Raw genomic sequence first — 27,412 nt, 5'->3', positions numbered from 1 at the left:
GGTAGTTGGCCCTGTACTTGAGAGTTGAAGGAACTCAAGGAAAAAAAAAGGGAAAAAATTGGAGATTTGTTGTAAAAGCAAGTTGCTCTGTCTGTCCGTCCGTCCGTCCATCTATCTATCTTCTTTCCTTCCTTCCTACCTACCTACCTACCTACCTTTTTTTGAGATGGAGTTTTGCTTGTCACCCAGGCTGGAGTGTAGTGGTGCAATCTTGGCTCACTGCAACCTCCACCCCCCAGGTTCAAGCCATGTTCCTGCCTCAGCCTCCTGAGTAGCTGGGATTACAGGTGCCTGCCACCACTCCAGGCTAATTTTTGTATTTTTAGTAGAGACAGAATTTCGCCATGTTGGCCAGGATGGTCTCAAACTCTTGACCTCAAGTGATCTGCCTGCCTCAGCCTCCCAAAGTGCTGGGATTACAGGCATGAACCATCACACCCAGCCAAACCTTTTTTCTTTTCATTACCATTTCAGGATTCTGTTTAAAACAGAGGTAAGAAATGAGGTTTATTTGAAGCCAGGCCCTCTACAAAATCTTTTGTTAGTTGAAATGTTTCCCAGAGGTACATAAAGCCTCTAAAGCTCTTATTACCTATTTACTAACCCTCCCTTTTAAATATGTTTACTGCTTTTACTACTAGATTTTTAAAATGGAAGACATATGTTTACTGTTCCCTATTTGCAAGATGGGAAAATGGAAACCAAGTTTCTGTTCTCTTCTTGTAAGGACACTAATCCCATCACAAGGTCCCACTCTCATGATCTCATCTAACCTCCCAAAGGTCCCATCTCCAAATACCATCACACTGCGGGTCAGGGTGCCAACATATGAATTTGAGAGGGACACAATTCAGTCTATGACATGGACTCCGTTCCTAGTGCAGAGTGGTGGAACGAAGAAGGCAGTTACTGCAAGCGTGAATACATCAGCACATGGCCTGGCTCATCACAGAGGGCAAAAGTAAGATTCAGTGAACTTTGTGCTCCACCGCCACAGTGTTACAGAAACACTCTCTTCTCTAGAAAAATGGAAGGATGAGGCAATGTTGCGCTACCATTCCTGCCTGGTATCATTGGCTAAGGCTGAGCAGTGGCTTCCCTCTTTGCACAGGAAAAGGGTTCTCCAGTTCTCCCAGGTCCCCACCACTCCCTGTCATCTTAGACTCTGTTAACTGCTCTTTTTGATTTACCCACCACCTGGCCAGAGCAGAGACTTAGGTTTGTGACCTCTGGTTGGTGACTGTGGCTGACAACCTTTTTTGTGGTTCTAGACGCTAGATTATGATCTAGTGAGAGTTGTGGACCCTCTCTCCAGCAAGAGCATATCACAACACATTCACTGTGTGTTCAATTTAGAGGTTTGTGGCCTCTCCTATGCCCAGGCTACAGACTCTCGGGGTGGGAATTTCTGAGTTAGAGATAATGTTGTCCTCTGCCATCTTCAAATGTTGTCCTCTTGCATCTTCAAACAGTCTTTTCCCATGGTTGGCTCCTTTCAACACTGGAGTTTCAACTCAAACTGCAACTTCTAGATATCTTCCCTGACCCATAGCTGTCCATCCTCCGTCTCCCGCTCTTTTTTATCTCAGCTTTTATTTTCCCTAGGAGACTTCTCGCTCTCTGAAATGGTCTGGTTCAGGCTTTATTGTTTGACTTAGCCCTCACCCCCTAGAATGTAATGTTAGCAGGCATTGTAGCCCAGCAGTACCCACCAGGCACTTGGTAAGAGCGTGCTGCAATACATGAATGATTGGAAGTGTGTCCGGAGTTGGTTTCTTCCAGTGGGTTCATAGTCTCGCTGACTTCAAGAATGGAGCTATGGACCTTTGCCATGAGTGTTACAGCTCTTAAAGATAGCAAGGACCCAAAGAGTGAGCAGCAGCAAGATTTACTGTGAAGTGCAAAATGCTTCCATGGTGTGGAAGGGGACCCTAGAGGGTTGCCACTGCTGGTGGGAGTGGACAGTTTTTATTCTCTTATTTGTACTCGCCCATGTTCCATTTTTGTCCTATCAGAGTGCCCTTTTTTCAATCCTCCCTTCGATTGGCTACTTTTAGGATCCTGCTGATTGGTGCATTTTACAGAGTGCTGATTGGTGCATTTTACAGAGCACTGATTGGTGCGTTTTACAATCCTCCTGCTAGCTACAGAAAAGTTCTCCAAGTCTCCACTCACCCAGGAAGTTCAATGGCTTCACTTCTCAGAGGGATCCCTCCATCTCGGGCTCTTGGAGGCTTCAGGCAGCAGAAGCTATGTGAGAGAGCAACCCTGCCTGCGGTGACCTCCCCGTTCCTAGACCATCCACCCGGGGCACAGCACCTGGCGGTGCCCGTGAGCCTCGGGAGGGCGGAAGCTTCGGGGACGGAACGGGTGTGCACGGCGCGCCGGTTGCGGGGGGGCAACTTAACGGGCCGGACCGCGGCGACTACCGAGGGAGGTGAGGGGTGGGCCGGGCTGGTGTCCGAGGCGGCTGCGGCGGCGGCAGTATGGCAGGGCGGCGAGTTAACGTGAACGTGGGCGTGCTGGGCCACATCGACAGCGGCAAGACGGCGCTGGCGCGGGCGCTAAGCACCACAGCCTCCACCGCCGCCTTTGACAAGCAGCCGCAGAGCCGCGAGCGCGGCATCACGCTAGACCTGGGCTTCTCGTGCTTCTCGGTGCCGCTGCCCGCGCGCCTGCGGTCGTCTTTGCCCGAGTTCCAGGCAGCGCCCGAGGCCGAGCCCGAGCCCGGCGAGCCACTGCTTCAGGTCACGCTGGTCGACTGCCCCGGGCACGCCTCCCTCATCCGGACCATCATCGGCGGTGAGCGCGGGCCGGGGCGGGAGCCGGGCTCAGGGACGCGGGCGGAGCGGCCGGGCTCCGTGTCCGAATTCGCTCGAGCCTATGCCGGGACGGGAAATCGCCCCACCTCATTGGTGGGGCCCCTGAGGCCCCAAGAGGCGGACGTGACTTGCTCAGGGCCCCGCAGCAAGCGAGCGGAGGCTTTGAGATTCGAACTCAAGGCCAGCTGATATGGAAGCCTTTCCCGTCCAGCACTGCCGAGCTGCAAGGTGCTTTCCTTAAAAAAACAAACAAGCAAACAAACAAACATCAAAAAATTCCTACCAAATGTGTTTATAATACATGGTCAAGTAAAGAAAACTCAAAATAAGAAAACTCAAAAGCTACAAAAAGGGTATGCATACAAAGGCTGTCTCCATTCACCTGTCCTTTGATCTCCTGATTACCGTTCCTAGAGCCAACCGCTGCTACCGGTTTTTGTATATCATTTCAGAAAGGCTCCATGTCAATACAAGCATATCTCTGTATATGTATAAATCCCTCTTTCCGTCTTCCTGTTAGACACGATTTCACTCAACACTGTCTGGAGAGTGCCCCATATCTGTACACATAAAACTACATCATTCTTTTTAAAGCTCACATAGGATTCCATTGCACACTTGTACCAACATTTTCTTTTTCTTTTTTTTTTCTTTTTTTTTTTTTGAGACAGTCTCATTATGTCGCCCAGCCTGGAGTGCGGTGGCACGATTTCGGCTCACTGCAACCTCCGCCTCCTGGGTTCAAGCGATTCTCCTGCCTCAGCCTCCCGAGTAGTTGGGATTACAGGTGCGTGCCACCACGCCCAGCTAATTTTTTTGTATTTTTAGTAGAGACGGGTTTCACCATGTTGGTCAGGCTGGTCTGAAACTCCTGACTTCATGATCCGTCCACCATGGCCTCCCAAAGTGCTGGGATTACGGGCGTGAGTCACCACGCCCGGCCTGTACCAACATTTTCTAAACAAATCTTTTAATGATGGACGTTTATGTTGTTTCCAGTATTTGCAAACCATGTTGCAGTGAATATTCTAGAACAGAAGTCTTTGGTATGTTCGTATATATGTAGGGTAATAGAACTAACTGGCTGGGGCAAGGGGCATGTGTGTTTTTGGTCGTGATCGGTACTGCCAAAATGCCCTCCAAAGAGGTGCCCTTAATTTTTAATTATGCATGTAATACATGAATATATGCCACTTGTGAAGAAATAGAACATCACAAATAAGGCAAACATTCCCTTACCCATTCCTCTGTCCTAAATTCTGCACCCCTTCCATCTCTGCAAAGGAAAAGATTCATTTTTTTTTTTTTTTTTTTTTTCTGAGATGGAGTCTCGCTCTGTTACCAGGCTGGAGTGCAGTGGTGCGATCTCCGCTCACTGCAACTTCTGCTTCCCAGGTTCAAGCGATTCTCCTTCCTCAGCCTCCTGAGTAGCTGGGACTAGAGGTGCGCGCCACCATGCCCGGCTAGTTTTTGCATTTTTAGTAGAGATGGGGTTTCAACATATTGGCCAGGATGGTCTTGATCTCGACCTCGTGATGCACCTGTCTTGGCCTCCCAAAGTGTTGGGATTACAGGCGTGAGCCACTGTGCCCAGCTGAAAAGATCATTATTAGACCTTTGTGGATTATTTTTCCAAGCCCATTTAACTCCACTTAAATATATGGATAGAGCTTTAAACATATTTTTAGAAAAAAAGATACAGTAATATAAACACGTGGTATAAAAGGGTATATAGCTAAAGAAGTATACTTCTTACTGCTGACCCCAGTACCTGATTACCTTTCTGTTCCCATTTCCTTGTGTTTCCTTCCAGCAATATTCTGTTTGGTGGTAGATGGCCTCATTGGTCACTGGGCATTCTGGGTCCCAGCTATAATGATGAACTTATTAAGTACAGTACTTCATCTTTGTTACCTCCCAACTGTTTCATGTTACAGGCAGTCTGAGATCATTTCCCCATTTTACAGTAGAGGAAATAGAAGTTTGAAGAGGTAAAGGGACTTGCCCAGGGTCACACTATCTAAAGTCTTCTCCTCAATCCATGTTTTGGTCAGGTGAATATTAAGGGGCACATGATTCTCTACCCATTCCTCCCCGTCCCCTTATAACTGAATTCTGTTTGGTCACATCAAAATACATTTTAGGACATGGACTCTAAGCCAGTCCAGACTGGAGGTGGAAGGCAGAGGTTAAAAAATGAGACGGCAAGTTTTTAGTGTTTTCTAGTAAATAGGGTAGATGAATGGTGAAGGACATACTTTTGGAGTCAGACAAAACTGGGCTTGAAGCCTAGCTTTCTTCCTTAGCTATATGACCTTTGAACCTAATTCTGGACCTTGCTTCAACTGGAAGATAGTGGTAACCACACAACTATTTATTGGCTTGAGTTTTCTTGTGTATTTGCTACTTACCAGGCAAACCCTGCAAGGAGCGTGGTGGTTACCATTTAATAGTTGAGAAAATTGGGACTTAGGAAGGCAGCTGGTTAGTGAAACAGTCCAGGTCTGCCTGACTCCAAAGCTGGAGTACTTTGCATGCTTCCCTAGGTTACCCTATAGTTCCCCCATCCCCTTTCAACATACGTGCATACCTCATGTTATTGTGTTTCACTTGATTGTACTTTGCAGATAGTGGTTTTTTACAAATTGAAGGTTCAAGGCAACCCGTCCAACAGCATGTGCTCACTTTGTGTCTCTATGCCACATTTGGGTTATTCTTAACAATATTTCAAACTTTTCATCAAATATTAAGCACCAAACATTTCACTTGATTTCAAACACATGTCATCTGTTAATGGTGATCTGGGATCAGTGATCTTTGATGTTACTATTGTAATTTTGAAGTGCGACAAACAATGCTTATGTAAGGCAGCAAACTTAATAAATGTTGTGTGTGTTCTGACTGCTCTACCTCCTGGCTTTTCCCCTGTCTGTCTCTCTTTCCTCAGGCCTCCCTATTCCCTGAGACACAACAATATTAAAATTCATCCAGTTAATAGCCTTTATGTGTTCAAGGGAAAGGAAGAGTTGCAAGTCTCTCACTTTAAATAAAATGTTAGAAGTGATTTAAGCTTAGTGACGAACGCAATGTTGAAGGCTGAGATAGGCTGAAAGCAAGGCCTGTTACACCAAACAGCCAAGTTTGGATGCAAAAGAAAGGTTCCTGAAGGAAATTAAAAGTGCTACTGTAGTGAACACACAGATGATAAGAAAGCAAGACAGCTCTATTGCTCTTATAGAGAAAGTTTTATGGTCTGGATAGAAAAACAAACCAGCTATCACATTCCCTTAAGTTGAAGCCTAATCCAGAACAAGGCCCTAACTCTTCAATTCTGTGAAGGCTGAGGGAGGTAAGAAAGCTGCAGAAGAAAAATTTGAAGCTAGCAGAGGTTGGTTCATGAGGTTTGAGGAAAGAGGCCATCTCCAGAACATAAATGTATAAGATGAAGCAACAAGTGCTGATAGAGGAGCTGCAGCAAGTTATCCAGGAGATCTAGCTAAGATCATTGATGAGGGTGAGTACTAAACAGATTTTCACTGTAGGTGGAACAGCCTTATATGGAGAAGATGGTATGTAGGACTTTCATAGCTACAGAGAAGTCAATGATTGGGTACAAAGCTTCAAAGGACTGGCTGACTCTTGTTAGGGGCTAATGCAGCTGAAGCCATTGCTCATTGACCGTTCCAAAAATCCTAGGGCCCTTAAGAATTATGCTGAATTTACTCAGCCTGTGCTCTTGAAATGGCACAACACAGCCTGGATGACAGCACATCTGTTTATAGCATGGTTTCCTGAATATTTTAAGCCCACTGTTGAGACCTACTGCTTAGCAAAAAGACTCCTTTCAAAATATTACTGATTGTTGATAATGCACCTGGTCACCTAATGGCTCTGATGGAGATATACAAAGAGATTAATTTGTTATCATGCTTGCTAACACAACATCCATTCTGCAGTGTATGGGTCAAGGAGTAATTTTGACTTTCAGGTCTTATTTAAGAAATATATTTTAGGCCGGGCGCGGTGGCTCGAGCCTGTAATCCCAGCACTTTGGGAGGCCGAGACGGGTGGATCACGAGGTCAGGAGTTCGAGACCATCCTGGCTAACATGGTGAAACCCCGTCTCTACTAAAAAAAATACAAAAGCTAGCTGGGCGAGGTGGCTGGCGCCTGTAGTCCCAGCTACTCGGGAGGCTGAGGCAGGAGAATGGCGTAAACCCGGGAGGCGGAGCTTGCAGTGAGCTGAGATGGGACCACTGCACTCCAGCCCGGGCGACAGAGCGAGACTCCGTCTCAAAAAAAAAAAAAAAAAAAAAAGAACTATATTTTATAAGGCCATAACTGCCCTAGATAGTGATTCCTCTGATGGATCTGAATAAAGTAAATTGAAAACCTTCTGGAAAGGATTTGTCATTCTAGATGCCATAAAGAACATTTGTGATTCATGGGAGGAGGTAAAAATATCAACATTAACAATAATTTGGAAGAAGTTGATTCCAACCCTTATGGATGACTGAGGGGTTCAAGACTTCAGTGGAGCAAGTCACTGCAGATGTGGTGGAAATAGCAAGAGAGTTAGAATGAGAAGTGGTGCCTGAGGATGTGACTGAATTGCTGAGATCTCATGATCAGTCTTGAGTGGATGAGGAGTTGCTTCTTGTGCATGAGCAAAGAAAGTGGTTTCTTGAGATGGAATCTACTGGTGAAGATGCTGTAAACATTGTTGAAATGACAACAAAGGATTTAGAATATTATGTAAACTTAGTTGATAAAGCAGTGGCAAGATTTGAGAGGATTGACTCTAGTTTTGAGAGCAATTCTGTGAGTAAAATGCTATCGAACAGCTTCACATGCTACAGATAAATTTTTATAAAAGGAAGAGTCAACTGTTGTGGCAAACTTCATTGTCTTATTTCAATAAATTGCCACAGTCACCCCAGCCTTCTTTAGCTACCACCCTGATCAGTCAGCAACCATCAACATTGAGACAAGACCCTCCACCAGCAAAAAGATTGTGACTTGCTGAAGATTCAGTAATCATTAGCATTTTTTAGCAATGAAGTATTTTAAAATTAAGGAATGTTTATTGTTTTTTGAGACATATTGCTATTGCATACTTAATTGACGAAATGTCATGTAAACATAACTTTTATACATATTGGGAAACCAAAGAATTTGATTTGCTTTATTGTGATATTCACTGTGCTGCAGTGGTCTGGAACTGAATGCACAATATCTTTGAAGTATGCTTCAATTATAGGGAAACTTCATATTGCAAAAAGTTTCAGCATTTGCCTGGTCCTATATAACCAATTGTAATTCCCCAAAGAATTTGGCAAGTTTTTTCTTTAGACTAAAACCGTAGAAGAAGAGCTTATTTTTGTGTGTACATTGTTGCTCATCTTTTGTCTCAGCTCCAGAGTAGGGAGATTTATCTTCTTAAAATGTGGCCTGAGTGCAATGGAATGCTGAGACCAAGGCTGCTACCATTCTTCCTTGAATAGATCAGAGGCCTACCTTCCTTTTCAGGGAATTGAGAAAAAACTATTTTTTTCTTGTAAGGGGAAGGTGTTCCCCATTGAGTGCCTGCTCTGGCCCAGGCCTGTTGCCAGGAACTTGCATCTATGCAACCACCTTGTGTGATGGGAGTGTTAGTTAGCCTTACTTCTCAGATGAGGAAACCCAAGCAAAGTGCCTTGGACTGGTGTTGGAACCTAACTCTGCCACCCCTAACCTGGATCTAGTTAATACCTTCAGTTCACCTCATGGTCCACAAACTCGTGGGCATCTTTGCCTTCTCGAAATGGCCCCCAAGGCCATCCTGGCTTATGGCACCTGGACTTCTACAGTTCTGCCCCCTGCCTGCTTATTCTCCTCCCTCTGATTCATTCTCTACACAGTGGGCATTGCTCTCCTTTTATAAGGGTTCATCAGATCATGTCAACCCTACACTTGACAAGACTTTCCAGTGAGTTCTCATTGTGCTTGGAGTAAAATCCAGCCTCTTTATGGCCCATAGGACAATGGTCTGGCTCTGCTTTCCTCCAATCCCATCAAGGATCCCATCAACGACTGCTCCCCCTTCTGACCTTCAGTCACACTGGCCTCATTTCTCTTGCTCCAGTGGGCCCAGCGGCTGCTTCCCTCAGGATATTTGCACCTGTTGTTGCCTCTGTTTGGTATGTCTGGCTCCTTAAGTCTCTGCTTGAATGGCACCTCCTTAGCAGCCTCTCCTGCCCCACCTATCTAAAGTTGTCTCTTCAACCCTCACCCCCTCATACTTTCTCATGTCCCTGGTTCATTGCTCCAGCAGCCCTTTTCACTACCTGATGTTCTTCATGTGTTTACTTGTCAAGTGTCTGTCCTCTGCTAGAATGTGAGCTCCATGAGACCAGAGCAGGAACCTTATCTGTTTCATTCACCAGTGTTCTCAGTGTGTGGGCCAGAGCCTGGCATAGGATAGGTATTCAGTAAGTTCTGGATGAATGAAGCCTGTGTACCAGCTCCTGGGCTAGTCAGTTTTAGTGAGCAGAGAACCTTCTTTGTGGGTTAGTGGACAGACCCAAGGGCCTGGCCTGTAGTGAATTAAACAGGTTGGTTCTTTGTCCTCCCCTTTAGGAGCTTACAGCAGAACCCAGGAGAGGACACTGCTGTGTACAAAGTGATCTTCTGGAGTTCTTTGCACAAGGGCAAAAGCAGGAGTAACTCACTTTGTTGGGGGGTGGAGTATAGGGTGCAAATGGGAAAAGGAGACCTTTCCTAGGCGAGGACAAGGCTCTGAGCCTTAAACATGCCATTGTGTCTCAACATCAGAGATGACTGCCAGCATTTAGGCATGGCTGGAAATTGGCGTGGTGTGTGGGAGGTGTGCTAAAGATGAAGCTAGAAGGGTTGGCAGGGCCAGACCCTAGAGAATGGCCCTTAGTGTAGATTTTTCCTCAGGGTCCTGGAACTCTTTGGAAGCCTGTTAAAGCAGGTGTGTGACATGACTGGGCTGAGCTTTTGATAGAAAGTTGCAGGATTTTTGCGCAGGGATTCCCACTGGCAGCAGGTGTGGTTTTCTCTTGCTGCACCTGCACCTGGCATCCCTGGGAGATCGGGCTCTTGTTAGAGTTCCTTCCTACTGTGAAAGACTTAGACCCCCCCTGTGGAATATGTTATCCCCAGGAGAAGGAAATTTTAACAGTTGTCTGAGTTCTGTGATTATATCTCTGAAGTTTAATATATCTTCAAATATAAAATATAAAGCTGGCTCTAATTCCACTGCGTGCGTGCGTGCGCGCGCGTGCACACACACACACACACACACGAATCCTATCTTAGAGAAAATTGGGGTTTATCTCCCTTGATCCACATGGCCACAGATAAAACTAAGTGGTGCTGTGGGGTTAACAGTGATAATAGTACTTACCATTATTTAGTGCTTGTCCGTATGCTGTTTTTTTTATTTGTTTGTTTAATCTTCACATGATTCCTGGGACGTAATAGTTGATATTCCCATTTTACAGATGGAAAAAAACCATGGCTCAGAGGTCAGGGAACCCAGTTAGTAAGTGTCAGAACTAGGTTTGAACCCACATTGATCTGACTGCACAGCTTATATGCTGGCATTCTCAGTGCGAATGAAAAGTGTACCCGTCCATTCCAGCCCCTGTAGTGGTTCAGAGCAGTATTTTCTTGAATCCATTTTAGAGTATAAATCTTTCAGGGTTACAACTTCAAAAGATTCAGTAATGTATGTTTTAAAGACTTGGGTGGGGGTGAGGGACTTAGACTCATCCTCAATCTAACTCTGGCAGGAAAGAGGAGGGCTGAAAAATGCTGGTATCTTGGCTTGGCAATTTATAGTCCTCTGGTGGCTGAGAGGATTAACAGTGTATTGTCTCCCAGTCTTTTGTTTTGGTTGTTAATGAACAGCACTGCAACTTGTCGCCTGGACCTCTTGCCTTCTGTACACACCATTTTAGCGGTATCTCCTGTGTGTCTCTGACCCTCTCTGAGCCCTCCCTACCCAGAGCTGAGGAGGGCTGCAAAAGACTTCTAAGTCTGACTCAGGTTACTCTCCTTGGAGAGAAACATCCAAGAGCCTCTGAGATTTTTGTCTCTGCAGCCTGGAGAGAACATTCTTTGTAAAACTTAAGCTACTTTGCCTTTTCTGTTTTTCTAGCTTTCTGTGTTCTTGGTGCCCATGTGGAGAAGGCTCTTCCCCTTTTATCTATTTTATTGAGATGTGTGCCCTTCATTCTTTCTGCAGATGCCCTCTCTGGACTCATAAATGAAACAAGGGGTTCATGTGTATGAATGAATTTCAACCAGATTTTTTTATGATACCCGTTAAGCATCTGCACATATCCTGCTCCAGGAAAGCAACCTGCTGCAGGCAGAAATAACATCCTGGGGGCTTGGCCAGGTAGGCCTTAGTGTCCTTGAGGAATTTGGGTGTTACTCTAATGCAAAAGCAAACAAACCAAAGGTCATTTTTGATTTTCTTTACCCCTAGTCTTTTCATGAGAATCTGTGTAGGAATATATTATGTGAAATTGTGGTAATTATGTATGTCTGTCCTAAAATACTGAGGCATATTTGAAGGAGTTCTAAGTGGAATGCTTCCTTCAGCTTTACTTCTTTAGTTCCTAGTATCTGTCAGGCCTTAGTTCCCTGTCTCTTTGTACCCATCCAGTGAGAGCTGTTTCTTTCTCTTCTTCACTGAAAGGTACACACCATAACTAGAAGATTCTACTCTCCAGTACTGCTTCTTCGACATCCTCTACCACCAACTAAAGCTGAGGCTGACACTGGAGTTGCTTGCCTTCACTTGCTTCAAAGACTCTTAAGTTCAATAGGAAGGCTGCCTCAGTCAGCACTAAAGTGTACCACTATTCAAGTACAAGTTTTCTTGTTTTACCTGGTACCTTATCGCTCTCTGACCCCACCTGATCTCTCCATATGCTGGAGTGCCTTTAACTGTCTCCAGGAGAGTCAAATTGAGCTTTGTCTGCAGCACTTTCTCTTGGCGCTGGACAGTGAGTGACTTTGCTTTAGCTTGGGTGGCAGTGTGGGAGTACCACAACATCAGAGAGACAGCCTTGAGTTTAAATTAATGCAGAATATTTGAGCAGGAACCAACAGGAAAGAAAAATGGAAGCAGGTAGTCATATTTCATTCTGTTGGGGTACATTTTTCTTCTCATGGGGCTTGCCCTTGAGAACAAAACATATCAAATGTTAAATCAAAGAATATTTTTGTAGTCATGCTAGGAATAGAAAATAATGCAAAGACTCTGCCTTCTTGAGGCAAATATTTTGCTGGAAGGTTATAATCAAAGTCAGAAGGAAATCATAGTCACAGCTTTTGGTAAAGCTGTAATCATTTAAAATTAATTGCTTTTAAACTTTTCACTGAGCATCCCCTTTGTTTTCTATCAGCACGTCTCTTGGGTTTTTCTTCGGAATCATTCCATCCAGGTTGGAATAGGATTTGGGCAGGCATCCCAGGAAACAACCCATAAATTAAGCCCTAAGACATATTCCCCTTTCTGTCATTCTTTTGTTTGATGGAGCCTCAACCAGACTGGGGATGAGATACTCTTGCCTTAAGAGCTCAGTTCTGTGTCCCCTTTACCAGTAAGGGCTTTGATGTGCAGAAAATGATGGTATCCATAGCTCTGGTACTCTGGGTATCTTGGAGGCCCAGTCTTAGTGAAAGTAGAGCCTGGCACTTCTGAGGCAGCCTCATGGTAGGATAGGGAGCAGAAGTGAGTGTGAGTCCTTGTTCTTCTAGGCTGTGGACTTGGGTTGCACAGCATACATCCCTCTTGGTGTTAACACTCCACTTCAATGGCTGGTTTCCATGTCTCTTCTTTCCATTAGCCTGGAAGCATGATGGGGTAGAGACAATATCTGAATCATCTCTGTAGGTCTAGGGCCAACCCAGAGCCTGGCATACAGCAGATAATACTTTTAAAAACATTTTAATTTTATATAGTATTTACATAATTTTTAAAAATAATTTTATGGTTTTACATACTGTAAAATTCACCCATTTCACTGAGTGTACACTAAGTGAACACTCAGTGGTTTTCACTATACTCATACAGTTGTGTAGCTATCACCACACAATCTCAGTTTAAACCATTTTTGTCACCCCATAAGGAAACCACATCCCTACCAGTAGTCATTCCCCATTCGCCCCTCTCCTAGGCTTAGGCAACCATCAGTCTACTTAATGTCTCTGGATTGACCTGTCCTGGACATTTCATATAAATGGATCACACAATATGTGGCCTTTTTGTCTGGCTCCTTTTGCTTGGCCTCACTATGTTGCCTAGGCTGATCTTGAACTCCTGGAGTTAAGCAGTCCTCCTGCCTCAGCCTCCCAAAGTGAGCATATGCTTTTAAAGTTCATTCACGTTGTAGTGTAAACCAGTACTGCATTTTTTTTGTAAAAAAAAAAACTATTTCTATTGATTTCTACTTGTGGTGAAGTACATATAATGTACAATTTGCCATCTTAGCCATCTTACATGTATGGTGTGCGGCATGTGCTCCTCAGGCTGCTGCTGCTTTCTCTGATGTCCCTGGCCCATGGAGACATTTGGGCTGGTAGGCCTTGTTTTAAGAGCTTTTGGCAGCTTGTATGGTGGGAGAGGACCAGATGGAGCTGCATTTGCTGTTTTACTCCACTCACTCAGAGATTCTACACATACATGTTGCATGGCTTTGTTTTGGACGTGAGGGCAGATACACAGTCGTGCCTGTCTTCAAGGGGCTCACAGTCCCGAGTAGGGAGGAGGAAGCCAGGCAGTGCCCGCAATCAGTTTAAGATGTGGAGTGGTAAGGGCTTTGATCAAGATGGGCACAGAGATGTGAGTACCTGCCTGGGGTGGCAGGTAGGGAATCCTGCTGGAGGAGACACACGACTGGGCCTGGAAGGATGACCTGTGGATTTCCAGACTGAGAGATCCGGGGAACAGCCTTAGCAGAGTCCAGAGGCGTGGGAGCAGCCCTGGCTAAAGAAGGGGAGTGGTCAGGGTGGCTGGCACTTGCACACAGCGGGCGTAAAAGGAGGTGAGGCCAGGTTGACTGGGTCACAGGCCAGTCCAACTGGCTTGTGGGAATTGTGAAGGATGGTTGAGATTTTACATTTTAGAAGATGGGAGGCATTCCAGCTAGAGGACTCAGAGTAAACAAGGACCCAGAGACAAAGGGAGGCCTGGAGTGTGAGTGGGGTGTCAGGCCAAGCTTCCAGAGGGTGGCCAGGACCAGATCTCAGAAGCTGGGAGAGTCTCTTCTGGGAGGAAGACTGGTAGGTTTTTAAGCTGGGAGATTCTTGTGGTGGCTTTTAGTGAGCTCCCCTGTGAGTCTGAGGAGAGGGCTGTGACAAGTGGTCCTAGGGCCTGGCATTCCTCTCCTCATTCCAGCTCAGCTTTCTGGCCCAGCTGGACGAGGGAGAAGAGGAAGGACACCTCAGGCAGGCAAGGTGGACACCATCAGCAGGGCAACTGGGGCTCTGGGATTGCAGACGTGGCAGTGCTGAGCAGTGGCCAAGGGATAGTTCTGCCTCTTGGAGGGAGAGGAAAGAATGGACTTTTGAAGAATGCTTGCTGTCTGCTGGACACTGTTCTAGACCCGTGGCTCTTGCTGCATCCTCCCAGCCGGTCTCCGAGGGAGGCGTTTCCATCTACATTGCTCAGCTACTAGAAATGAGGCTCTGAGCAGTAGGCAGTTTGCTGCAGGGCACACAAGTAGCTGGTGCCAGGCTCTGGTTTCAGAGGCCCTGGCTTTGCCCAGGAGCTGCTCTCAGACCTTAGCACATGCCTGCTTCCATAGAAAATTGTGGCTCCTGAGGAGCACTTTATATATAAATCAAATTGTCAAAAATAGAGATTTCTGCTTCTATTCTCCCCTGGATTATTTGAGTTTTTGTCTTTTGTTAATTGGGTCTTTTATTTTCTTGTGCTGTGTGATTAGGCTCCTGCTGCTTTGAAGTGGCCTTTGTTGGGTGGGTAGGGAGGACTTAGTTAATGTGGGTGATCCTCTCTTGGCAGGAGAAAAAACAACTTTTGCTGTTGAGAGAGAAGTTCACTTTCCCTCTTTCCATATCTCTTGTGTTGTGATGATTCCTCTCGTCTTGAGGCCTTCAGGAAGACTAAAATAATTTCCTTTGTCTCTAACCTACTTCCTGAGGATATTTATTTGGTGCCATGCACAGGTGCTGCTTAAAGATAAACCTGACTTTTTTCTTTTAAAATTAGTGCTTGAGATTTGTTAGCATTGACCTGTCTGGCAGCAGGAACTTGCCTTGCTTGGCCTTGTGGCTACATCCTTTACCATAGATTTATTTGGGTTGCTTAGAACTTCGGAGGGTCAGTGGCTTGTCCTTGGTCATTTGACATTGGCACTAGAGCTCATTCTTCCCAGGTACATGACGGTGTGACACTTGAGGAAAAAATTGCCCTATTTGTGGTCATTTCCAGGTGAGTTTCAGGATCTTTCGCCATGAACAGTAAAGGCCCTCGGGTGTGTGTTCTCAGCATTCTGTTTTCTAAAAAGATGATCCAGGGCACATTCAGAAATGATCTTCAGAACTTACGCTCTAGAGAGGAAAGACTTTACATAAGAAGGATTCCATTTCTTTAGCACTTGCTGCCTGACCTCACAGACAAGTGGACCACAGGAAGACTGGAAGGGAGCCCTGAGGTGCTTACAGCACAGCCGTGTTTCCCATCAGCACCCAGCCCTTGCAGAGAGGGCTGACAGACACTTCAGCTGTGAAAAACAGTGTCTGAAAAAATTTCTGCAGTGGCTTGATCAGTACTTTCCAGCAGAACTTTCTGTGATGATAGGAATGTTCTACAGTGGCACAGTCCAACATGGCAGCCGTGAATCTCACGGCTGTTGGAGCACTTGCACTGTGGCTAGTGTAACTAAAGACTGAAATTTTAGTTTTATTTAATTTTAATTAATTTAAATTTAAATAGGCACAGGTGGCTAGTGGCTGCTGTATTTGACAGTGCAGGGCTGGATGGACTGAGGAATGGCTGGGTTCTGTGTCCCTGTTGTAGATTTGGGTTTGAGCTGTCCCCTACATGTGATTTGGTTATAAGAACTGTCATCTTCCTGAGACATCCTGGCCTGGGATGACTACCACGGGCCCTCAGATTCCACCCTCTCAGCTTCATCACCTTCCTAGTGAAGGACACCTCCACTCTCCCAAGGTGTGGCCCTTGAAATGCTCCTCAGTGTGTCCTCCTCCTTCACCTGCCTCTGGATCCATCACCACGCCTTCTCCCTCCTGCTTGCTCTCTGCCCTGGCATTTTCCGTCACTGCAGCTGTGATCTGAAGACAGGCTTCTGCTAGCTCCTGGCGGGATGAGTACAGCATTCCCTCACATAGTCTCCTTGATTCCACCCCCCTGCAGAAGGTATAGGGATAGAAGAGTGTTTAAAAACTACTTCCCTGTGTAGAAGTCTTTGTTTGCTCTCTGCTGGCATAAAGGCTGAACTTCTTTTTTTTGTTTTGTTTTGTTTTGTTTTTTTTGAGACAGAGTCTCGCTCTGTCACCCAGGCTGGAGTGCAGTGGCCGGATCTCAGCTCACTGCAAGCTCCGCCTCCCGGGTTCACGCCATTCTCCTGCCTCAGCCTCCCGAGTAGCTGGGACTACAGGCGCCCGTCACCACGCCCGGCTAGTTTTTTGTATTTTTTTAGTAGAGACGGGGTTTCACCGTGTTAGTCAGGATGGTCTCGATCTCCTGACCTCGTGATCCGCCCATCTCGGCCTCCCAAAGTGCTGGGATTACAGGCTTGAGCCACCGCGCCCGGCCAAGGCTGAACTTCTTAGCTGGCTGACGAGGCCCCTCCTGAGGGGTTGAGATCTCAGGACTCCAGGCTGAATGAACCACTTGCAGGTCTCTGGACAGACAGACCGTGCTCTCTCATGCTGCATATTCTGGCTACGTGCACTTTTCTGGGAAGCATCGTGGTCCACTGTTCTCAGTCTGGATAAGGTCACCCTCATTTGAGGGCCCGTAACATCCTACACATACCCCTATGATCTCATTTTCTCCTCATCTTATGCCCTTTTCTGTTTACTGGATTATGTTTTCCACTGGACTTGATCCATTTGAGGGTAGGGGCCTGTTACCATTCAATTCTATGTCCAAGGGCCCAGGACAGGCCTTGGCACAGAGTAAATATTTGGTGCATGCATATCGGAATGAATGAATGAATGAAGAGGTCATTTCCCACTGCCTGCACCAATTACCCATGCTCTTATGGTGCTTTAAACAACTGGCCAAATAGAGTTCAACAGTGGAGGAAACCTGCCTTGAGGTTAGACAAGTTAATCTTTCAATGGAAATTCAATCCTCATATTTCATTTTCAGGCCACTTTGCGTAGCAAAGTAGTTTAACTCATAGCAGATTTCTGCCCTGCTGATGGTTAATTTCATGGCCCACAGAGGGTCAGCACACTAATGCCGGGAACACGGCGACCTCAGTGCAGCTCACCGCACACAGTGAGGGCCCAGCGGCCCTGTTGTTTTAGAGAAGCAGTTCTCAAACATCCTTCTGATTTTGAGTTAACAGGGGTGACCCTTTCAAGAACATTTTTAAAAGCTATAACATAGATCCCTCCCAGATCGTATATTTTCCTTTCTCCATGCAGTTCAAAGGGCCTGAGTTGTCTCATAGGTTTTTGCCAGCAATCTTCAGCTTGACCCTGGTTGTTTAAATCTGCCGGAGGAAATTTGAACAAACTTGTACTTTGGTAATTCTTCTGCCTCTGTGAACCTTTAACCTTAGGGTTTCTTTTCGAGCCAGGGCTGCATTGTCACCAGTCGTCCCTGCTGGGGCTTTTCAAAGGGCATTGTCCAGGGCGTCTGTTTTCACTTTGCTACTGGAGTTCTTTTGAGGAAGGGTATTAATTCAGACCTGATTCTGAGACAGGACGAGCAGTTTTAAACTTGCCCCAAAGCTTGGGGTTGGGGAAATGAGCGTAATGCAAGCCTGTGGCTGATGCCAGTAATTGTTCTGCAAACAGTCTGTCAGGGTGAAGGGAGAAGAGGCCCTCCAGAGGCACAGGGGTGTGCCAGCTGTCCAGTGGGAGGCCACAGCTTTGCCCAGGGTTTGTTGACTACATGATGAAAAGAGGTCACTGTCTCTGATCACCAGGTTCTGGGTCCAGAGTTCCTCCTGAATGTAAAATTCCTGGAGTGCCAGGTTGCTAGGAACCTGGGAGGCCAGAGGTGAACCTGGGGGTCCATATACCATTACCAAGTGCTTGCGTGATAAGAAACTTTCTGGGGAGAGAGAGGAAGGCTCCCTGAGGCAAGATAGTAGAGATTTACTCTGCTGCTGTCTTGGTGCTGGCCTGAGACTTTCTTAGTGAGTGTCCCTCTGCAGACCAGGTCACTCACCTCCATCAGCTAGCCAGTTTCACCGTTTAGTTCTTCTTGTGTCTTCTCACAGGAAGCCCAAGACACCCATAAATGTGAAATGTCACAGTCATAGGCCCCCTGGGGCTTTAAGGCTGTGGTCATGGGTGTGCAGTGTTTGAGACTGGACCCCAAGAGGGGAGGCCCTCTGATACCTCCCCAGGAAGCTCCTTGCTGGTTCTGTCACTTACTCTTTGCGACAGGTTGAGAGCTGTTTGAACACCTGGCTTGGTTACGTGACTTTCTTTGATTTATTTTCCCAGGATTCTTAGTGTCCTGAAGATTTGGCTAGGCGACCTTATTCCTTAAGCTCAGACGGTATAGAAGGAAAGGTGGATCATGACATTATTTCATTCAACAAACCCCGAGCAACTACTGCTTGCCAGGGGTTGAGTTTCCAGTGGTTAGCAAAGCAGAAATGGCTCCTGCTTTCATGTAGCTTCCTGTCTAGTGGGGGAGGCAGATGGTACAGAAGAAACAAAACGTGCAGAATTATAAATTATGTAAGTGCTAAGCAGGACAAGACAGGATACCCAGGTAGGGACTAATGGATGTGGGGCATCTACTTTAGTTTGGAGGCCAGGGAAGGCCTTTCTGAAGCAATAAAGTTGAAGCTAAACTATGGCACCAGAACCCTCCCCTGGAATGTTGGGAGGTGTTCCAGACTAAAGGCATAGCACACATGAGGGTCCTGAGGCTGGAGGTCTCCTGGGGCTAGCTACAAGTGAGAGGGTATTAGCTAGTTTTCACCCAGCAGACCTGGTGTTACAGGTATATTTGGACAGATGTGTATATCTGGACTCTCTGGAAGTCCCAATTTTGCTGAAAGATAAGCATGGTATGTCCTATCTTTCTGAAATAGGACAGAGTGAGACAGAAGGCAGGCCAGCCTTCTGGAGATGTCTGGTCTCAGCATGGCTATGCTATTGGCCTTCATCCGTCCTTTGTCTTGTTTCTGGTACTGTAACCCCTTCTTTCCATGGTATAGGGATGGGCTGCTGATGTGGAATCAGGGTTGGCAGGCAAACCTGGCAGAAAGTAAATTAGACATTTTTCACAACTCTGTAATTGTGTTTGATCATTAAATGTTGGCCCACTGGCTGCTTATGACTTGAAGGCCACGTGGAGGTTAAGGACACGCTCCTGAACCACTAACTCAAGAAGTGGACATCAGAGATACTAAGTATCTAACATCATAGAATTGTAAATAAAATTCCCCTGACACCTCCTCACACTCCTGGTCAGTGCTCCTTTCCCTGCATAGCCTCACAGAGCACAGGCCCTACATGCTTTCCTCCATCCCCTTTCCTGCAGGGCTGCCTCTTGGGTTGAAGGCAATGCATGGCGGTGGCGCAGGCGGCATATTTTGCCTTTTTTTCCCTCCAGAAACAAGTCTGGCATGGGACTTAGTCAGTCTTGATCTGTGCCTGGAGGTGTGAAGGCGTGGGTGCAGGTGTTGGGATGATTTGTGTACCTCAGAACCAGAACTGGATACTCACTGTAGGGAAGACCAACTCCTCACCACCCCCTCCCCCCACCACCCAAGGTTCCTGCTGAGCAGGTATGGCCTAGCCTCAGACTTGCATGCATGTTTTTCTGCTGTTGATTTTCTCAAATTCTTAAACAAGGGAACAGAAGTTTACATCCTTTAAAGCTTTCTTGAGGCTGGGAATGGCAGCTCATGCCTGTAATCCCAGCACTTTGGAAGGTGGAGGCGGGCAGATCACCTGAAGTCAGGAGTTTGAGACCAGCCTAGCCAACATGACGAAACCCCGTCTCTACTAAAACTACAAAAATTAGCCATGCATGGTGGTGAGCGCCTGTAATCCCAGCTACTTGGAAAGCTGAGGCATGAGACTGCACTGCAGCCTGGGTGGCAGAATGAGACTCCATCTCAAAAAAAAAAAAAAAAAAAAACCAACTTTCTTAAGATGCCAGTTTGGTCTTCTGGTGACAGAACCTTGTCCACAGGTTAGAGGAAATAATACTTTCAGTAACACCCCCAGCTTGGGGACTCTCAGAAAGAAGGGCATGTTGCCAACTTTCGAGGATTTGTCTGAGAAACAGCAACCTGGCATCCCCCCAACTCCCTGCTTTTTTTCCCTCTAGAATCAAATAGAATCTCTTTTCCTGGCAAAGATTTCCTAGATAAAAGAGGTACTACTTAGTCATTTTGTAGGTTCGTTAATAGTTTCTAAAAGTTTTAAAAGTACATAATAAGAAAACTTGTTATGGCAACCAATAAAGTTTCTTTTCGAGGAATGAATATTTTCTAGGAAAGATAAGAGTCAGTTATGTTTGGTCTGATTTCTTCAGCTGAATCTTTCCCTCTTCCTCTTATCTTGAAATCTATCTCATAAGGCAATCTGGGGACACTTTAGCAAGCACTCTGGTAACAGATGTGTGTCATCCTCTTCCTGACACATCTCCCGGCCCTGGAGACCCAGCTGTACAATCGCAAGCTGTCCACAGGGCGGTGGGGTGGAAATCATCTCCATGCCGACTCCGGAACTATTTGATGCACAAGAGGGCAGTATTTGCTTACAGTCTTGGATCGGGATGATCAATGTGTAGGCTCACAGGTCAGCATAGTTAAAAAGACCTCTGACTTTTTGAAGACAAAATAAACTGTAGGCCACAGCCATGATGGCTTCCCATAGATGCCTTTAAGTGCCTGATCCCTTCAAAAAAATTGCTGCTTGCTATCTTTTTTCCTTAAAAGAAAATATTGTTTCTTTCAACATTTATTTTAATTTTTTTTTTTAATCAATGAAAATATGGTTTGCAGGCTTGTACCTACAATGGCAGAGGTTAAAAGTGTTGCAAAAGCAAAACAACTGCTTTCTAATTAAAACCAGATGGGAAGATTTTGTTTGAAGCAAGGGGTCAAATGTATTTTCTCCCCCTTTCACATCAGTGTAAAGATTATCTGACTTAACTTTTAAAGCATTTGAAGATGTGGGCTTCAGTCATCAACCCTTCTGTACTCAGTTTTCTTTTTCTGCAAATTCACAGTATGAACCAAAGCAGGGACTTTCCAGGAGAAAAAAAGGAGATCTCCCTGCCTCCTAGAGGCACAATGTTCTATCTGAAATAGGCCATGTCTGCTTTTGTATGATGATTTGCCTATTTTCAATTCTTCCATGGTGTTTTTCTATAGAGACTTTTAAGCCAGAAAGACACAGCTGGCCCTCCAAATCTGTGGATTCAATCAATTGAGGATTGAAAATATTTGGAAAAAAAAAAAAAAAAAGAAAACAACAAGAAATAACAATTCAACAACAACAAAATGATATGTTTAAAAACACAATACAGTATAGCAACTATTTACATAGCATTTTTATTTTATTAGTTATAAGTGATCTAGAGATGATTTAAATATATGGGAGGATATGCCTAAGTTATATGAAAATACTCTGTCATTTTATATCAGAGCCTTAAGCATCCTCAGATTTTGGTCCTTCAGGGGTCCTCAAACCAATCCCCCCACAGGTAACAAAGGACAGCAGCATGGGTTTGCAACTCCTGTCCCACCAGATTCCAGCCTATGCAAGAACTGGGATCTCATATCTTTTGCTTCCTCTTCCTCAAACCTGGAACTACTGATTTCAGGTGCCTCCGTAACTTTAGCACCCAAGAGAGTTTAACTGAAAACAGCAGTGGTAACAAGGCCCAGCACATTAAGGACATAGTGATGGTCAGGCTGAAGGAACCCACGCATAGGGGTGGCCTGGGTCTAGGGGAAATGCCACCTGGCCTCTCTGAGCCTGTCTGTGCACCTCAAATCCAGGTGATTATCTCACAGGGTGGTTGCATCAAAGATGTCCTTAAATAAAGCTTCAGGCACATAATAGGGAGCAGTTATTGTTTTGTTTGTTTATTTTTTGTAGAGCCAAGCGCTTGCTGTGTTGCGCAGGCTGGTCTCAAACTCCTGGGCTCAAGTGATCCTCCTGCTTTGGCTGCCCAAAGTGCTGGGATTACAGGTGTGAGCCACTGTGACTGGCTGGGAGCAGTTACTGTGCCAATGATCCCTCTGACCCCTGACCAATTATAAGCATATGGAGGTGCTGGGGCACTGTTGGACATGAGGATGGAGACACAGACACTGATTCTTGATTGCAGACAAACCAGTTCTTTCCAGATTATTCATTTATTTGATTCATTGAGCATGTCCATTGCTTGGCCCCTTGGAGCATCTGCAGCAAAGTGAAATGCAATCTATCTGGGAGGTGCTGTGCTGCTGCCTCCATCCTCTGATAGCAATCGAGGAAAAAAGCTGGGTTCCGAGGCTTAGCCCTATATGAAATCAGATGTCTTCTTTTAATCTTTTGTAATCGCAACATAAATCTTCCAAAGGGAGTGTGTCTATAAGATAGATGCCACATAAGCTGTGGAATGTATTAGTATGTGTGACATCCCTGTGGTCTTTTAATTGATCAGTGGCATTTAATGCAAAATTTGAATCTGACCATACCGAGTAGGGAGAACCCTGGGTGGCCTTCTTGTTTGCTTCCCTGTGAAGCTCCTGTCCTGGCTTTTATTAGAAGGGTCTGGGTAGGAAAAGAAGGGTTTTGAGCTGAAGGCTTTCAAAAGAGGCCCACGCCATGTTTTTCCAGGAACATAGTTTCTGAAAAATGCTGGAACCGTCAATTTCCAAAGGAGCCTGGTTTGTGAGGGGAATGAAAAGTTGTTCCTGTGTGTGGATTCTGGGTTGTTTTCCATCTTCACCCCCTAAGGCAGGGCTGGCAAGCGGGGAATGGGACAGATGTTTTGTGGTAGTAATTTCCAGTCAGATTCTTGAATGGCTTGTATACTCTGGGTCACCGTCAGCTTATAATGGAGCAAAATTGAGTGAGAATTCCTGCAATGAACGACGTGAACGGCGCACCGGAGAGATATGATGGTGGAGATAGGGTGCATTCTGTGAGAAAATATTTCCAGTGCTATCTGTAAAATTCAGATTGAATAACCATTCTGAAGTGCTCCCCTTTTAAAAGAGTTTCCTTCCACAAGCATTGCAGGCTGAGTAAATACCAATAATTTTTATTTCCCTTCTCCTTATCGGTTCCCCTACTGAAATGTTCCTATACAGCCTATCTGGTCTTTTCAAGTGAACATCAAATGATTAGTGTCAGCTTCCAGTTTGAATTATGATCATATTTCAAAACACAAACTTCTTCACTTTTGCGTTTGGAGGTAATTATCAATATTTACCAATACTGGGGAAGAGTTGAAAATGGAGTAAATACTGCTGAGAGAATGGTGCCCCAAGTGAAGATAGGGAGGGGTTGTGTGTGGCCTTGTGTGTACAAAGGCAGAGTGCCTCAGGGGCTTGGCCTGCCATGTGGATGGCCTGCTCTCTTCCAGCCCTATCCACATTCTCGCACAGATAAGTGAGAGGAATGGTGGGGACCCAACTGCAAGGCGATCTCTTAGGGTTGGGCACTATGACAAGGCTAGAAAAGCTATTTCTGCCACCTGGAGGAGGAAACATTGCTCTGGCCACTGCTTTCAGAGGCCCTCCCCTCTGTTTCTTCAGATCCTGCTTGGCTCTCTGACTGCCATGGCCTGGTAGGAATGCCCTTTGGTGAAAAAGGCCAGTGAAACCCAGGGCTGGTTTAAGGCCTTTACTGCAGCCTGGAATGCAGACTAACACAAATAGACTGTGCTGCCATCACACAGAAAATACAGTTTACAATACCTACATCAGAGTTGAATGCCAGTGTACTAGGTGGCGTTCTCTTGCATTGTAGTAGGCATTTAATTGAACTTTGAGTAATTTCAGTTTTTGCAGTTTTCTTTTTGTATTTTGGAGCCAGTAAATTTTTTTGTGTTTGCAAACACTCTGTAAGCTTTGGTGCTTTGCTTATTGTGCCTAATTAATAGTTGCCTCTGGGAAATGCAGAGGAGGCTTCAGACTGCCTCAAAGAACTTCCCAGAGAGTGAAGAAGCTGCAGCACAACAGGCCTGGGCTCTGGAGTCAGGAAGATTGAAATTGGAATCTTGGCCCTTCTGCTGGCTTATTGTATTAATGTGGACGTGTAGCTTTTCTGAGCCTTCATTTCTTCACCTGTTTAAAAAAGGAGAGAAAGGGAATAATGCCTCCCTTCGGGTTTGCTGTTAGAGTTAGCAGTAACTATGATACAGTTAGCATCATTCTGAGTGCAAGGTAGATGCCTGGCAAATGGAAGCAGGCTTTACTATAGGGTTAGTGCACTGCAGGCTTGGCACCAGAATGTAGCCACTTCTGAAGTCCTTGGGGCAGTCAGAAGTCCTCTTCCCTCAGCATTGCAGACAGCAGGAAAGAGCATTGCAATTATGTAAGAGCTATGTTTCAAAGAAGGAAATGAAATTCTTGAATTTTTTTAAGGCAAAGAAGAGGAGGGAAAAATAGATTTATTGTTTTACTTGGCTATTCAATAGGATGCAGGACAAAGCTGGCCTCTCTCCTGTTTAATGTCATCATCGGCATTCTTTCTTTTTCTCTCCTTCTTCTCTTCCTCCTTCTCCTCCCCCTCTGCTCTACTCCTCCTCCTCCCTTCTCTTCCCACGCCCCCCGCCCGCTCCTCCTTGCCCTCCTCTTCTAACTAGTACTGCTACAAACGCCCCCTTTTCTCCAAGTCAACCCCAGGTCCTGAGCCTGGGATTAAATCTCATGCTTTGGAGATACTCTAATGCTAGGAATTATTTCCTCTTTTGTGGTCTTTGGTCTTTCCTTCAGGTTTCCTGTTGCTTTCTAAGGGAGGTGCCAGGTGCTGGCCCTGTGGCTAGTTTTGGCTAGTACGGAATGCTGTAAAGCAGCTGTGACACCAGCGTGCAGCAGTCCCACTGCTGTGCAGCCCGGGCAGTGAGTGGTGACAGAGTGGCATTGGAGTGAACAAGGTTTGGGGGAAGATGAGCGTAGGTGGAAAAAATGTAGACTGACCTTCTCGGTAAAACTGGCCTGGGATCCCTGGCAACATGAAGGCTGGCAGATGCTGAGGGAGTTCTCTAGGGGAGGCTGATAAAATTCGACATCACCTTACCATTTAATGAGTCCCAGATACATGGGCTATGCCAGCCCAACAGAGTGCAGGCTTTGGAAAGCCCAAATGAAAACGACATGGTCCCTGCTGTTGGGGGAATTCGTAGTGCTAGGAGAAGCCTGCTGGGCCTCTTTTTCAGATGGAGGGAGAACATGGGTTTAGTAGTGAGCCCTCTAATTAGGCCCTCAGGTAGGCCTCAGCATGGGGCCTGGATTTGCACCCTGTCCTTCAGTTAGAGGTTTGTGACACCCTTTGCTGTGCTCAGTTAAGTGGAGTCGTGGAAAGAGCTGAGGCTCAGCGTGCCAGTACAGGTTTGAATCCTGGTAGACCAGCTTGTGAGTATGCACAGCTCTGAGACTCAGTTTTCTCATCTTCAAAATGGGGAGAATAAACTTACAAGTGTTTTTGTGTGTGTGTGAGAATCCAATGAGATAAGCCAAGTGTAGTATTTATCTCAGTGTATGGAACCTATACTCTGTAAATGGTGTTAGCTATTGTGATCATAATTTAATATGACTTAATTTTTTATCTTTATGAGACTTCATATAAAAATAAACCATTTGTCAGAAATCTCACTTTCCTTGTTTTTGGTTGGGAAAGCAGGCTAGATGGATGGTCTCTGATACCATGTGTAACATATGATTTTTGTCTCTGCTTTTAAATTGGTGATAATCTAGTTGGGGAGAAACTAAATTAATACCCTTGAAGTAATCAGAGTATTGGAGCTTAACTGTGTTGATCAGCTGTAAAATTGTGAGTGCAGTTAGAGTTAAGACGAGGAAGGCCACGAAGGGGAAAGACACAACCAGAGGACACACACCAGAAGAAAAATGTGGGTGGAGTGTTAGCAAGCCACGCGCTTTGTCTGTCGGGAGAGACTAGTCTGCTGGAAGCACTGGCTTGTTTTGTATTTGCAAACTGGTAGGTACCAATCACTGCTACATGCACATGTACCCAAAAATATGTGATGACAGGAACTTAACTTCTCTTGAAATAATTTATGCATTAGTATTAAAGGAAAAAATGCATAAAACAGCATAAATTGCAAACATGGTATAATTGAAAAAGCTTGAGGTTTAGAGTCTGAGAAACTGAATTTGAATCCTGGCTTCAACATTTGTTAGCTGTATGATCTTGGGTAAATTACTTAACTTCTCTGGGCCTCAGCTTCCTTGTTTGCAAAATCAGAACTATTTTGAGGATTAGAATATATATATCTAGTACATGATAAGCTTTTAATAAACATCATTATTATTATGACCACTATTTTACTACTGATAATAAAGACTCCCGGCCTCACATGACACTGCATTGCCAGCTATAAATGTGGTCTTCCCTGAAATGCTGTAATTTTTTTTCTGTAGTTTAAACGAACATACTAGTTTATTATTGTTACTATTATTTTTGAGATGGAGTCTCGCTCTGTCATCCAGGCTGGAGTGCGGTAGCGTGATCTCGGCTCAGTGTAACCTCCGCTTCCCAGGTTTAAGCGATTCTCCTGCCTCAGCCTCCTAGGGAGCTGGGATTACAGGCCATACTGGATTATTGATTAAATATCGTGGAGAGGCTTATAAATGAATTTACATGATTAAGTTTTGGAAAGCTCTTTTTTGTTGATTCCTTGTCTTAAAACCAGGATAAAAAAAGCCATAATAGCTTAATATTTTTAGGGTCTGAGGCAGGTCTATGTGTCGGCCTGGGGAAGAAAGGGAAACATTCAGAAAGCTTTCGATTTTTTAAAGACTTGTTGGGGGTATCCTCCTTTCAGTTGGGGAAATAGTGACACCACCCCCTACCCATCTCTGGATTTTACTGTTTATTTTTTTGCACACATGTTTCCAAATACATCAAATATAAATGATGCATTTTAAAGTTTTTAGACTATCAATAAAGCATTAGACCTTTACAGGGGTTTTAAAAAGGTCTTGCTGACTTTTAGTTTCCCCAGATTTGTAGGTCTCTGAAATTTGTGGAAGCTTTCTGTGCGTCTCTAGCTGAGCCAGAACGCACCTCTGTTTAGAGATGGTAAAGAACTCCATTTGAGGAGTTCATTAAACTCCAGAGAATCTCCCACGTTCATTCTTTTTGTGTTTTGCTGCAGCATAGATTGCTTAAACCAAGTGAGAAATTGC

The 27,412-nt window shown here is 45.3% G+C and overlaps 1 protein-coding gene across 3 annotated transcripts in view; it reads left to right on the top strand.

The window, feature by feature from the left end:
• The first annotated feature begins 2,408 nt into the window (after positions 1–2,408).
• Positions 2,409–27,412, top strand: part of EEFSEC (eukaryotic elongation factor, selenocysteine-tRNA specific) — a 256,751-nt gene continuing 231,747 nt past the window's right edge. Inside the window, exon 1 of one of the 3 annotated variants that reach the window (XM_017885003.1) lies at positions 2,409–2,802. In XM_017885003.1, the coding sequence (XP_017740492.1) occupies positions 2,487–2,802 (316 nt within the window). In that variant the 5' untranslated portion in view covers positions 2,409–2,486. The remainder of the gene's footprint in view (positions 2,803–27,412) is intronic. The other 2 variants (XM_017885004.1, XM_017885002.1) reach the window with 2 other exon arrangements.

Source organism: Rhinopithecus bieti, unplaced genomic scaffold (genome assembly GCF_001698545.2).
Source record: "Rhinopithecus bieti isolate Rb0 unplaced genomic scaffold, ASM169854v2 scaffold_13262, whole genome shotgun sequence".
NCBI classification, from domain to species: domain Eukaryota; kingdom Metazoa; phylum Chordata; class Mammalia; order Primates; family Cercopithecidae; genus Rhinopithecus; species Rhinopithecus bieti.
The sequence above is the reverse complement of the archived record's forward strand: the minus strand, read 5'-3'. Positions and strand labels throughout refer to the sequence as shown.